At 40.9% G+C, this 13,413-nt stretch overlaps 2 protein-coding genes across 2 annotated transcripts; both read left to right on the forward strand.

The window, feature by feature from the left end:
- Positions 1-5,389: 5,389 nt before the first annotated feature.
- On the forward strand, positions 5,390-7,133 carry LOC137785124 (probable 2-ketogluconate reductase). The gene is made up of 5 exons (XM_068576167.1): positions 5,390-5,765; positions 5,997-6,168; positions 6,467-6,645; positions 6,758-6,854; positions 6,977-7,133. The coding sequence occupies exons 1-5, from the start codon at positions 5,390-5,392 to the stop codon at positions 7,131-7,133; spliced, it is 981 nt and encodes a 326-aa protein (XP_068432268.1).
- Positions 7,134-8,366: 1,233 nt separating this feature from the next.
- Positions 8,367-12,782, forward strand: psmg2 (proteasome (prosome, macropain) assembly chaperone 2). The gene is made up of 7 exons (XM_068575228.1): positions 8,367-8,531; positions 9,518-9,689; positions 10,253-10,311; positions 10,767-10,885; positions 10,973-11,152; positions 12,070-12,190; positions 12,475-12,782. Exons 1-7 carry the CDS (start codon positions 8,475-8,477, stop codon positions 12,553-12,555), a joined length of 789 nt encoding a protein of 262 aa, XP_068431329.1. The 5' UTR covers positions 8,367-8,474; the 3' UTR covers positions 12,556-12,782.
- The last annotated feature ends 631 nt before the right edge of the window (positions 12,783-13,413 follow it).

The raw sequence follows: 13,413 nt of genomic DNA on the forward strand, positions 1-13,413 counted from the left end.
TCCTACGATCCAACCCCAGAACTGTTTTGTCTCCCTCCTTCACTCCTCCTCTCTGTCTATTCCACGCCCCTTTTTACCTGATCAGTTTGGCACAGAATTCATTTTTTGTGTATTTAGTTCGTTCTCCCTCTTTTAGTCAACAGGTTGTCTGGCGCTTGCTGTTCGTGTGTGGAGAGGTTAAACCTGTTTTACAGAGCCGCACTGGGGTTTTGTGTACACATTGGTTTTTTGAATTTGTACATTTTGCTTGCTTTTTTTGGGACTGCATCTGGTAAGTTTCTTTTTTATCTCAAAACAGATGAGAAAGAAAAGTTTTTTTATAATTATGTATGAGATAAGAAAGCCGAAATTATGACATAAGAAAGTCATCCTTTCCCTGCATTTTGACCCATTCTTGGTTGAGGAGCAGTGGGCTGTCCTGTGAGGTGCCCGGGGCGCAGCTCCATCCGCACCTAAACAAATAAAAAGTCATGCTTATGAGATAATAGTTCAAATAATGAGATAAAAAGTCATTATTATGAGATAAAAAGTAATGAAATAAGAAACAGATCGGAACTAACAGGCAGTGGTTTTTTTCTGTGGCTCCCTTGTAATTGGTTGGTTTGTTAGAGCGGCTTCTCGTCTGGATTCCAGGCGAGAAGCAGCTCGAACGAACCAGCCAATTATCTCTCTGGTGTTAAACTGCAACCTCAGTCGTCAATATGTTTTATTTTACTGCAGTTCTAGAAGCTTGAATGAAATAATTAAACTGGATGAGCTCTTCAGTCTGAGTCATGTTTCTAGTTATCATTTTTTTAATCAACTATTTTGTTACATTACAATAAAACACTACCAAGTTGTGTGGTGTTTCCAGTAGTGGAGGAAGTACTGAAGTGTAGTACTAAAGTAAAAGTACAAGTACCCAGGAAAATTAAAGTAAAAGTGCTACATCAACAATCCTACTTAAGTAAAAGTAAAAAGTACTTACTTTTAAATTTACTTTAAGTATTAAAAGTAAAAGTACTCACGCAATGGGTTGTCTCTCAATGTCAAGGGCTGTACCATTTTGTTAAAGAATGCAGATATAGCTACTGGTAATACATATGCCTCTACATAAGTCACTAATAATTATAAGCAACCAAATAAAATATAGATTTTAATTTTCAAAAAGTCAGGGACATTAGCACAGACCGGGAAGGCATTGAAGCCTCCACGTGTCCTTCTTGGGGCCTTTGAAATCAAACATGTTTTTTAAACGGGGCCAAAGGTGGCTCATATCCGAGAGCTCAGATGAGGCTGAGTCTGGATCCATGTTGTCTGTCCAATGTCGAATCCCTGATTATGTCTGTGATTGACGTTTCACAAATACGTTGATTATACGCGTATGAGTTGCTTATCCATGCCTACCGCTCGTTATATGAATGTTTTTGTCATATTCATGTAATGTGCTGCAACTCTGTTACGTTGCTCATTCTGTACACATGACATCTATTGCTTCTGTCCATCCTGGGAGAGGGATCCTCCTCTGTTGCTCTCCCTCAGGTTTCTTCCCCTTTTCCCTGTGAAAGGGTTTCACTATCTTTATTTGGGGAGAGTTTTTCCTGATCCGATGTGAGGTTCAGGGACAGGGATGTCATGTATACAGATTGTAAAGCCCTCCGAGGCAAATTTTGTATTTGTGATTTTGGGCTATACAAAATAAACTAAATTGAATTATACACATAGTTAGTTTAGTTTTATTGTTTATCACAAATACATTCATAATCGTGTGTTTGTGTAATTGTTTTCTTGCTTTCTCACTGAATGAAAGCAAGAATGCTTTAAGGTCTGGAGACAGGGATGAGCTCAGAAGAGTCCAGCGCAACCTGAAGGTGAAGCTCAGGGAGGGCAAGGACTCCTACAGGAGGAAGCTGGAGGCCAAACTCCAGAATAACAACAGGAGGGAGGTGTGGACTGGGATGAAGCAAATCACCGGCTTCAAGGTTGGAGGGAGACAGCCAGGAGGCTCCCTGGAGAGGGCCAACGAGCTGAACTGTTTCTTCAATTGGTTCAGTTCACAGCCCTCCTCCGTCTCCGTCTCCCCCATTCGACCCTCCCCCTCCCGCCCCCCCAACACCTCCCTCTCTGCCCCCCTGCTGAGCTGCACAATCACTAAGCCCTCAACATCAATGGGCTCCTCCACCCCCCCCCCCCCTCTGTGAGGACTGACCAGGTGAGAAGACAGCTGAGGAAACTCAGCTGTCTTGATGGCATCAACCCCAGGGTCCTAAAGACCTGCGCCACCCAGCTGTCTGGTGTCCTGCAGCTCCTCTTCAACCTGAGCCTGAGGCAGGAGGAAGTCCCGGTGCTGTGGAAGACGTCGTGCCTGGTCCCTGTCCCAAAGAAGTCGATGCCATCTGGCCTCAAAGACTACCGACCAGTTGCCCTCACTTCCCACGTGATGAAGGTGCTGGAGAGGCTGGTCTTGGCCCACCTCAGGCCACAGGGGAAATCGTCGCTGGACCCTCTGCAATTTGCTTACCAGCCCCATGTGGGAGTGGATGACGCCATCATCTACCTGCTGCAACGAGCTCAGTCGCACCTGGATGGAACCGATGTCTCTGTGAGAGTCACTTTCTCTGTTTGTATATATGTATATGTATGTGTATGTATGTGTGTGTGTATGTGTATATGTATGTATGTGTGTATATATGCACATGTAGATATGTATGTATGTGTGTATGTATATGTGTGCGGATATGTGTATATATATATATGTATGTATCCATTTCGCTTGCTTGCATGTATGTGTATATATATGTTTATACTTATTTCTTACTTATGTATACATCTGTTACCCCCTGTTCCTGTTATTATTTATTTTATTTTATCATCTGTGTGTTTAGCTTAGTTTATGGCATTGGGATGCTGCTAGTACGACAAAAAATTTCTCCTTGGAGATTAATAAAGTACTTTTCATTCATTCATTCATTCTTTGACTTCTCCAGTGCATTTAACACCATTCAACCATTGCTACTAAGTGAGAAGCTGCAGGGGGTGGGCGTAGACTCGTCCACCATCTCCTGGATCACTGACTACCTCACAGGCAGACCACAGTTTGTGAGAATGGGCCATGTGTTGTCTGAAACGGTGGTCAGTGATGTTGGAGCCCCACAGGGAACTGTTCTGTCTCCCTTCCTGTTCACCCTGTACACAAATGACTTCCAGTACAACACGGGGTCATGCCATCTCCAGAAGTACTCTGATGACTCTGCAGTGGTCGGGTGTATTAAGGATGGACGGGAGGAGGAGTACAGGGCAGTGGTGAGTGACTTTGTGAAGTGGGCCGGCGAGAATCACCTGCTTCTGAACGTGAGCAAGACCAGAGAGATGGTGGTCGACTTCAGGAGGAAGACAACAGCTCCGAGACCTCTGAGCGTCCTGGGAGAGGACGTGGACATGGTGGAGGAGTACAAGTACCTGGGTGTCTCCATCGACAGCCGACTGAACTGGAAGGCCAGCATCGACGCTGCCTACAAGAAGGGGATGAGTCGACTCTTTTTCCTGAGGAAGCTTCGATCCTTCAATGTGTGCAGCAAGATGCTGGAGTTGTTCTATCAGTCGGTTGTGGCCAGCGTCTTGCACTTCGCCATTGTCTGCTGGGGGAGCAGCATTGGAGCCGGTGACACCAACAAACTTAACAAGCTGGTTAAGAAAGCCGGCTCCATCATCGGCTGTAAGCAGGAGCATCTGGAACAGGTGGTGGAGAGGAGGACACTAAAGAAGCTATTGTCCATATGGGACAACTCGCACCACCCTCTCCACCAGCTCCTGCAGGGTCAGCGGAGCACTTTCTCAAAAAGACTCATCACGCTCCGCTGCCACAAGGACCGCTACAGGAAAGCATTCCTGCCCACGGCAATAAGACTATGCAATAAATCCCTCAAGTCCAGATCTGGGGACTAATTTTTCATTTTCACTGTACACATATATAGATACCACTCATGTATATACATTATTAGATATATGTTACATACATGTAGTTATTTGTTATGTATATGTTTCTATGCATGTGTATATATGTATGTGTGTAGACCACAGGTATATGTGTATATAAGTGTATATGTGTATATATATATGTATGTGTATGTATATGTATGTATATATGTATGTATATACTCATCTCATTTGATTTCATTTGCTTACAGATATATATTTATTTCTCATTTCTGTATCTATCTGTTATCCCTGTTCCTGTTATTATTTATTTGATTTGATTTGTGTGTTTAGCTTAGTTTGTTTACTTCATTGGATGTCTGTAGGTGTGGGATGCTGCTACTCTGACAAAAAAAATTCTCCTTGGAGATTAATAAAGTACTTTTCATTCATTCATTCATTTCATTTCATTCATTCATTTAAATTTTTCTAAATTCTGCGGAGGTTATAAAAGGGGCGGTGTGAGGCCGGTAACGGGGCCGGTCTGAGGACCGCTTGGCCAGAGGTGCCGGTAACAGCCCGCGTCGCCGGGTCCGGTCTTCTCTAAGTCGGGTTGTTTGTGAACGCAGCCCAAAGTAGGCGATAAACTCCATTTTTATGTTTGGTTCTTACAGGGTTAAGTAAAGTACACATACGTAAAAATTGACTCAAGTACAGTAACGAAGGAAAAATACTTCCTTACATTCCACCTCTGGGTGTTTCATAAACTGTTGTCTGCATATTTTTATGATCAGATTATAATCTGCATATAAACTATAACAACTTAAAGGGATATGAGACACGCATATGACACACATTGTTAGTGAGATAACGTATTTGATTCAGTATCTTTGAAACTGAACAGAGACAGTTTAGTAGCTTTGTACTCTGTGTACTCTGTGTACCGGGTTGTTTAAATCCTCTGCATGACGCGACACTGTAAGAACACAGACGAAGTATTTAAGACGCTTTATTGTGGTTCGAGACGGACGACAACGTTGTAGTTTCACCGCTGCAGACAGACTGACGGGGTGGTTCCTCCCCTAATCGGCGCCTATATTAAAAGCACCTTTTGGCATGGCCTCATTCCCTTTTGGTTACTGTCCTTGCACTGTGGCAGCTTGCTGTGAGTATAACTTATGAATTTATTGTAAGAACTCAGATTCTTAAATTGTATGTTGCAGCAGGGTGTTACTCTTTTAATCTCTGTTTACCGTGCCTATTGTTTTGTTTAGCATGGTTTGGCTCTTAGTGTATGTATTTTAACCCCTGTAACAAACGTCTGGTTATTGAAAGTAACTTGCATAGCTTATAAAGATGATGATGATTATTATGTAGACTGATATATATATATATATATATATATATATATATATATATATATATATATATATATATATATATATATATATATATATATATATATATTCTGTGTGTGTCCCTGTTGCAGAGATTAATGGAGGACCACAAACCATGGGCTCTGATCTCAGAGGTGGGCGAACAAGGTTACATTAAAGAGTTCACTGACCTACTGGAACAACACTTCCATATCATCTGTCACAAAGACTTCCTTAAAAAGTTTCTTGTGCACGGGCCAAAGATCCAGGCTATGATGATGTTTAAGGGCATACCTGCAGCAGAGCCTTCGCTGCTTCGTTTGCTTCCCTTACTGAAGGTGATTGCCGGCGTAGGTGCGGGCATTGACCACCTGGATTTGCCGTACATCAGCAGTCTGGGAGTGAAGGTCACCAACACGCCAGGTGTAGTGAGTGACGCCACTGCAGACATCGCGATGGGTCTGCTCCTGGCATCGGCACGCAGAATCGTTGAAGGTGAGCCAATTTTACTGTTATAGACCAAAATCATACATTTTATCTGACGGGTTTAACAATCTGTGTGACAGCATGTATCCTAGAACTCCCAATGGTGAAGTGAATACTGTATTGTGCTTCTAAATAATTTTTTTTTTCACAGAAGGACAAATTAAAGGCTTGATGTGCCTCAATGTGTCTTTGCTGATGAAATGAACCTTCTAATTAAGGATATGTTCTGTTTTTCTGTAGGTCACCAAATAGTTGTAGACCCCAACGTTACCTTTTTACATCGAAACCTGATGGGAGTTGAAGTCACAGGGTCGACTCTGGGGATTATTGGAATGGGACAAATTGGCAGCAAAATTGCTCAAAGAGGCAAAGGATTTGACATGAAAATCCTGTATCACAACCGGAACAGGAGGTAAAATTATGATGTAATGGTTAGATTGGTTCATTTTGAAATTCCTTATTGAAATCTTAGTTGCTGCATTTTTTAGACCAATTCGTATCAAATACAGACCTAGTTACTGAACCAATAACTGTTGCATAGCCAAAATGATTAGTGACAATTACAACATATAATAGATATGATATCAAGTCAATCCAAATATGAACCAAAAAAGCTTTGTCTACTTCAGTTCTCGCTACTATCCCAGATGTGTTAAAGCAACACATCAAAGAGACAATCATCAGCTTCATCTTTTCTTTGTGCTGTTCAGGAGTGTTGAAGATGAGGAGGCAGTTGGTGCGAATTACCGGGAGAACATGGACGACCTGCTGAAAGAGTCTGACTTTGTCATGCTGGCGGTCAACCTGACCCCTGAGACCACAGGCCTGATCAGTCACAGAGAGCTGTCCCTCATGAAACCAACAGCAACTCTGGTGAACATCAGCAGAGGTAAGAATCATGTATTTCCTAGACTTTACTTGGTTAAAGAATGACAAAAGTTACTGTAAAGTTATTCTGAAACACTAATGTTTGAACAAATTGTTGACTTTTTGTTCCTCAGGTTTGGTGGTGGACCAGGATGCTTTAATCGACGCTTTGCAGTCTGGAACAATTCGTGCATCAGCATTAGACGTGACTCACCCTGAACCCTTACCAAGGTCTCGGCAAACTCTTTAACCAGAGTCCCAATTCATAACATCTCTAAATGTTACAGTCTGCTTCCTTTACTGTTAAACTCTTTGCTGGCTCCTAACAAGTGATTCTTCTTCCTCCTGTGCAGGGATCATCCTCTCCTTGGCCTTCCTAATGTGCTGATCACGCCCCACATTGGCACCAACACTACCGCTACAATAAGGAAGATGGTGCTGAAGATGTTAGACAATGCGTTGGCTGTACTGAATGGTCAAGTTATTCCCAATGAAGTCAAACCAAAATGACTACAGTGACGGTCCCGAATGCAAGATCAAGTACATACATGAGTTCTTACTCGTTAAAATCTGCCAGCTTTTAACTTGATTTAGAATGACTAAAAGAAAAATAAACTCTGACAAATCAAATAAACATATGCATTTCTGAACTCAAGAAGTACTGACACTTTCTGTTTTTAACATTTACTGAAAAGGCTGAACATCAAACAAAGAAAAACAAAGATTCACCTGGGTACAATCTCAAACAATAACTGTTTTGTCTTTCTTTTCCTCACTCTTTTTTTTTTTTTTTTTACCTGACCACTTTAACACTTATTAGTTTCTGTATTTAGGCCCAATCCCAATGTCCACCCTAACCTCAGATAGTGTGTTCACACAGAACGCGACCAAATTCTGGTAAGTGGTTAGAGGCTGTGAGTAATAACAGTATTGCACATATCCCAGGGCTCTCAAATTTCGATGACAGGCAAAGGGGGAGAGACGACGGTGACGACGACAAATACGCGCCGCCGAAGGGCTCCAGTCTCTGCCTGTCATTTCATCTTACCCGGATACAAAAGATATGCTTTTCTGATTGGCTGGAGCCCATGTCTTTTTTTGGATTGGCTGATGAGTGGCTCCTCACGGGGGCCTGAAGTTTTTATTCAGCGTGAGAAATACGACGTGTGGCGGGAGGGCGTGATTTAAGACCGAAATGCGTGACAGTCACGCTCAATGCGTGACACTTTAGAGCCCTGTATCCCATAACATAACACATACATACACCTCATAATAATACATGCTAAAAGATCACCGTAACTATAAAAAAAAATATATTGCATAGACTTCCGCCTCAAGCAGCATTGTTAAGAAATAGCAATAACTTTGTGATTCTGTTTAGATCTAGCGGGCCCTGGCCACCCGCCAATGGTGGTTAGTAGTATTGTAACCGTTATTGTTGTGTTTAAGATTTCACCGTTTAAAAAAAGGTAAGCGTTACATATCTTTACTGCACACGAAATCTTTGCGGAGCTGCAGTTTGACCCTTAATATGCCTGACTATAATGAACTATACCTATAAAATATGTTCTAGTATACTATTTCAAATATACATACCAAAGGAACGATATAGACCGATGGTGACAGATGGTACAGACCTTTGACAAAATATTTTCTCCACAGCCAATTCCCAGATCAGTTTATTCAGGCATCTACAGCAGGTACTACAGCCGCTCAATCAACACGCGACATCGAGCAGGAGCCCAGAAGGACCCCACATCCAGGCACGAAAACAGAAGAAAATAATTTTAGATCATATAATCTCATTTAAATCTTCTGCTCAGTATCTGTTTGGTTCTGCTTATCGGCATCATGTTTATCTCTTCACAAAACCCACCGCCCTCTTTTAAAGATTTCACCCTCGTTATGGTGAGTGACACACCGGTTTGTTGTTTCACTTTGACAAGTCACGTTTGCTCTTTAGCCTTGTATAGTTTTTGCTCTTCTGCCTTGTGTAGTTTGTGTTCTTCAGTCTTGTGTAATTTATGGTCGTACTAAAGAGTTGTTTCGTCCAAAACTACTGTTGGTTATGTTAACAAACTAGCAAGAGCAACGTGAAAGTGCAGTGTTGCAAACTCTTTTCCAATCAAAGCTGTCAAGCTAGCAGCTTGTGGGGGACTACAAAGAGTGTGTGGGCTCAGGTAGACAGACTGTTCACTTTCCTTTTGGACGGGGTTATTACAAGCCTGTGACCGGATTTCTTTTACTTTTTTTGTCAACGCATTAGATAATTTCAACAGATTTAACACAATTTTTTTTTGTAACATAACTAACCTTGCTTTCATGGGAACAGTCATGTCCAAGTCATGTTAATTGTATTTAAAGATATAACCCAGTAGCACATATTTCCATTTGTGCAAGAAGTATTGAGGACCTTTATTTAAGAAAAAATATCAATACTACACTGTTAAAATACTTCATTACAAATAAAAGTCCTGCATTTTAAATGTACTTAATACAGGTAAATAGCACTTGTGACTGTTAAATTAAGAAATGTTTCATCATTAGATAATAATAACATGTATGTATTGCTATTTTAATTTTAAATAATGATGGGATTCATTATGATTTACATTTTGGATTAATCGGATGATAATTTTCTCAATTATTAGAGAAATTATTGTTTGTATAAAGTCTGTACATGGCAACAAATACCCATCATCAAAGGCCCACTATTTTGAGCCCAAACATACGCATATTTGGGTTACCTGCCATTTAAGACAAGGAGAAGCAGCACATTGTCACATTAAAAGCTAGAACCATGAAATGCAGCTGCAAAAGCCTGAAAACAATATGTTCTTAAAATAGCTGCTAATTAATCTTTATTGTTGTATATTCCTTCCCTCCCTCCCCAGCCAGCAGTGGCTGTTGGTAATGTGGGCCAGCTGGCTGTGGACCTCATTGTGTCCACTCTCAACATGAGCAGAGTGGGCCACATACACACGGATTGTCTCATCCCCATGACTGGAAACAATCCATACGCCACCTGTAAAGAAGATGCTGAGGAGCTGCACACCGCTGCAGAAGGTACCGTCAAAATAAGCCATTTTCACCTGTGAAGTGGGTCACAATATTTAAATCTGTGATATTGTCCAAATATCTATAGAGAGTTTAAAACAATAATAATAGTAAGGCTATAAGTCATTTAACTTCGTTAAAGATGGATTTGGGATTTTTGTGCAAAATGATTGCACTCAAAATTCTAACAAACTTTATTCACATGCCGTGCATCTCTTTCTCTCTTTCTTCTTCATGGTACATTTAGTTTGTACACTCCCTGGCATTTCGGAGAATACTGAGGCACAGCACGTGGAGCTCTTTCTGTGTGCTTGTAGCACAAACAAACAAAGCTTTATTGTATTACCCCACCTTTTCTCTAAGTAATTAGTTGATTAGGACTAATATGACAATTTAAAGCCGTTTCTTCACAGAATAGACCAAAACATCTTCTCAGTTGGTGTCGGCACACTTTGAATACATTGTGAGTCGGGTCATTAGCAATGTCCTCATGATTGTTGTCAAGTGAAAATAAATCCAAATTATTAAACAAAGTAACCCAGAATTAATCTCTCAACCCTTTCTCCTCATAGTTTACACAGCACCAGAACTGAAGTTGGCAGTTCTTCAAATCCGGGCGCCAATTATTCAGGTAAAACTGTTTTCTTGCAGCAGCATGAGTTGAGGCTAAATATTTTTTTGTGTTTAAGGCCTATCTTGTAACCCTTTAAGCCCTCACCCTAAACCCTAATGCTATTTATTGTTTGAGTTGTGTTTAGGGGTTGTACATGGGGATTATATATTATTGTAGCTCTGAAATTTATTTTTAATTTGATACTGAACATGTTTTATTTATTTTTTTGTTGATTCATTCCATGTTTTTTTTCTTGATTTGTACTTTGTGACCTGATATAAAGGGTTCCCCTAATTAGGGGTTTATATTGTATAATTTAGTTTTGCCTTTTTTGTTATTTAAATTTTTCCCTTGAGAAGTTTTAATAGACCACTGACTACAACTTGTAACTTCCATGATGATGTAGTTTTCATGGAGCACGAATGAAATTGTCATTATTGTATTTGTAGCTCTAACCATTGTTGTAATTGCAGACAAAATTCAAAAAGTTCCGTAAGCTGCTCGTGTCTTGGATAAAAGCCAGCGAGTTCTCCAGGACTGTGGTGCTGTCCAGCAGCCACGCCTATCAGAGGGACGACCAACAACTGAAGGGGTAGCTAACCACGCTCTACACATAAGCACTGTGCGTTTTTGCCTTTGCGGTTTACAACCTCTGCTAACAAGTGTGTGTCAATGTTAGCATTCCTTTGAGGTACCTGGTCACTCCGTCCCTGCTGAAGGTGAGTTCATTTGCTTTGGAGGAGCTTGGCTGGAGGGAGATGGAGAGAGTGCCAGCCTTCCCAGGACTGACAGACGCCGACACAGACCCACGCCTCTCTGTCCCTGGAGGAGGCATAACCAAGGGACTCTACATGGACAGGTACTGAGCGAGAGCTGCAGCTGCCTGTTGGCAACTTCCTATGGAATGCTAATCACGATTGATCTGAAAGAACACAAGGACTCGATTTTAATTTTTTAAAAGTAGTAGACTTATTTCAAAGGTTTTCATTAACCATTTTATACACTTAAGTTTAAGAAGTGAACATGTGGTTGCTTTGCACATGCACAATTAATGTCAATCTGGACGCGGAGCCCGCTAAGGCTCCAAGTCCAGCGCGAGGCTCCTGAGAGACTGACCGCCTGTGAGCACTTTGTGCACCCGCTGCTCACTGAGAACAGAAACTACACAACAACACGTGCTTTCACGTTTGGCTGAAGTCGGCAAGTCGTCAACACTGCCTGTCGGTGATGCGACACGAGCGCGCGAGCACGTACATAAATCACCTTCAAAGTAAAAGCACTGCCGATGTATTGCATTTATGGCGTCCATCTTATTTATTTATTTATCATTTTTGATTGACCTTCCAAAGGCCGGACTGGGAGAGCCGTAAGACGCCCATATCTGAACTACGTCGTCTGTGAGAGATTTAAAATGCAGCTCTTGTGTGCGGCAGTAATAAGACCCTCCTGATGCAAAAAAATAAATGCAGGTAACGCATGATCAAATAATTAACTCCGTTAAAGGATTGCCGTGTTAACGCTTTAACTTGCCCAACCCTATTTAAAAGGTAAAATTACCTCTTATGTTATCTTACAGAGTATTGTGTGTTTCTACTACTAGACACATTCTTAAATATGGCTGGAAATCTGCAGAATCTCTTTTGTATGAAAATACCAAACACACTTTATTGACTGCAATAAATGTTTTTCTGTTCAGGTCACAGAAAGAACCCAATGACCGATTGATCCGGGGTGTTTCTGACGTGTCTGCCCGTGTGTGCTGGATGTTTTTTTCAGTTGTGCAGAGGATCTCCCACTGGCCGTGCTGCTGCTCTTCTGTTCAGAAGGCGACAACATCCCAGACGCCTTCACACTCGTCAACCACCTCAACGACTGGCTTCATCTGCTGGACGATCCTGTAAGTGACATGCAGTTAGATGACAGACATTTGCCTCGAATACTTTAGAGGCAAAAAAATAAACTGACACAGACTTAAACTTGCTCATGAAAAATATGTATCATAGTGGAAAGAATTAGTTGGAGTCAGAACCGTCTATATGCTATAATTTGTGACTTAATGGGATAGTTTCTGAAGCGGGGGTTGTATGATGTATTTATACATAGTCACCATAGCTAATATTAAGATTAACTACTACTAAAATTATATCTTTCTAATTATAGTTGTCATAATTCTAATTTCAGAGTCAAAAGCCCAACAAATGGAAGATCCCAACTTCCTGGAGTCTTCTCTTTGGCAGTGGGATTCCCCCAGCAATGTTCTGAAAACCACATAATTAAATTCGAGGTAGAGCAGCAACATTTTATATATGTATTATATTGAGTTCACCTGGTATGGACCAGAAACCTGGTTGGTAACTGACGCCACTCTCAAACATTTATCCCGCTCCCTCCTTTTCTTTTTCTTTTTTAAATGATATTTTGTGCAGGAATTGCATACCATTTCCAAGCAGCATTTGATTTATGAACACAATAAAATATTGTGACAAGAATCCATTGTGAATTTATCTAAAATGATCAAGACTTTGATTGTAACTCCCTGGACTCTGCATCGGGCCGCCTAACAGAAAGTGGTTGGCCAGGTGCCATGCGTCTTCCTGGCAGTACCGCCGCTGAAATGTGATTCCTTTCTACAAACGTGTGCGTGTGCGTGCGCGTGCGTGCGTGCAGTCTGATACATACTTTTAATGCTGTTTTGTGAAGTTGGTGGTTTCCTGTTCAGTTGCATCGTTTTGGATTCTGTGTGGGACAACTTGTGGGAAAAAAAAATGTCCACACAGCATTTTTTTTAAAGAGGGAATCATAAAATGTATGTTTGGTTCTGAAAAAGACGCTTTTATATTTTGAAAAACACTGCTGGCCTTAAATCTTATATTGATTAAGCGAGCAAAGATATTTTCTTAAAAATAGTTCAGGGGATTTCAACCCTAAAAGCATATTCTAGATCATTTGCAATTTTGTGAAATACATTTTGAACATTAAATAAAAATCATGAGACCACTTTAAGTGATACCATTGTCAAATCAGAAATATAATTTGTTAATTTCCATAACTACATTTAACCGCACTTGTCTGTTGCTAAATAGAAAGTGTCACCAGGCCTCGTAATTTATGTTGTTTGCA

This window comes from Clinocottus analis, unplaced genomic scaffold, assembly GCF_023055335.1.
Source record: "Clinocottus analis isolate CAN_PGR_092001 unplaced genomic scaffold, fCliAna1.0.p SCAF_14, whole genome shotgun sequence".
In the NCBI taxonomy this organism is placed as follows: domain Eukaryota; kingdom Metazoa; phylum Chordata; class Actinopteri; order Perciformes; family Cottidae; genus Clinocottus; species Clinocottus analis.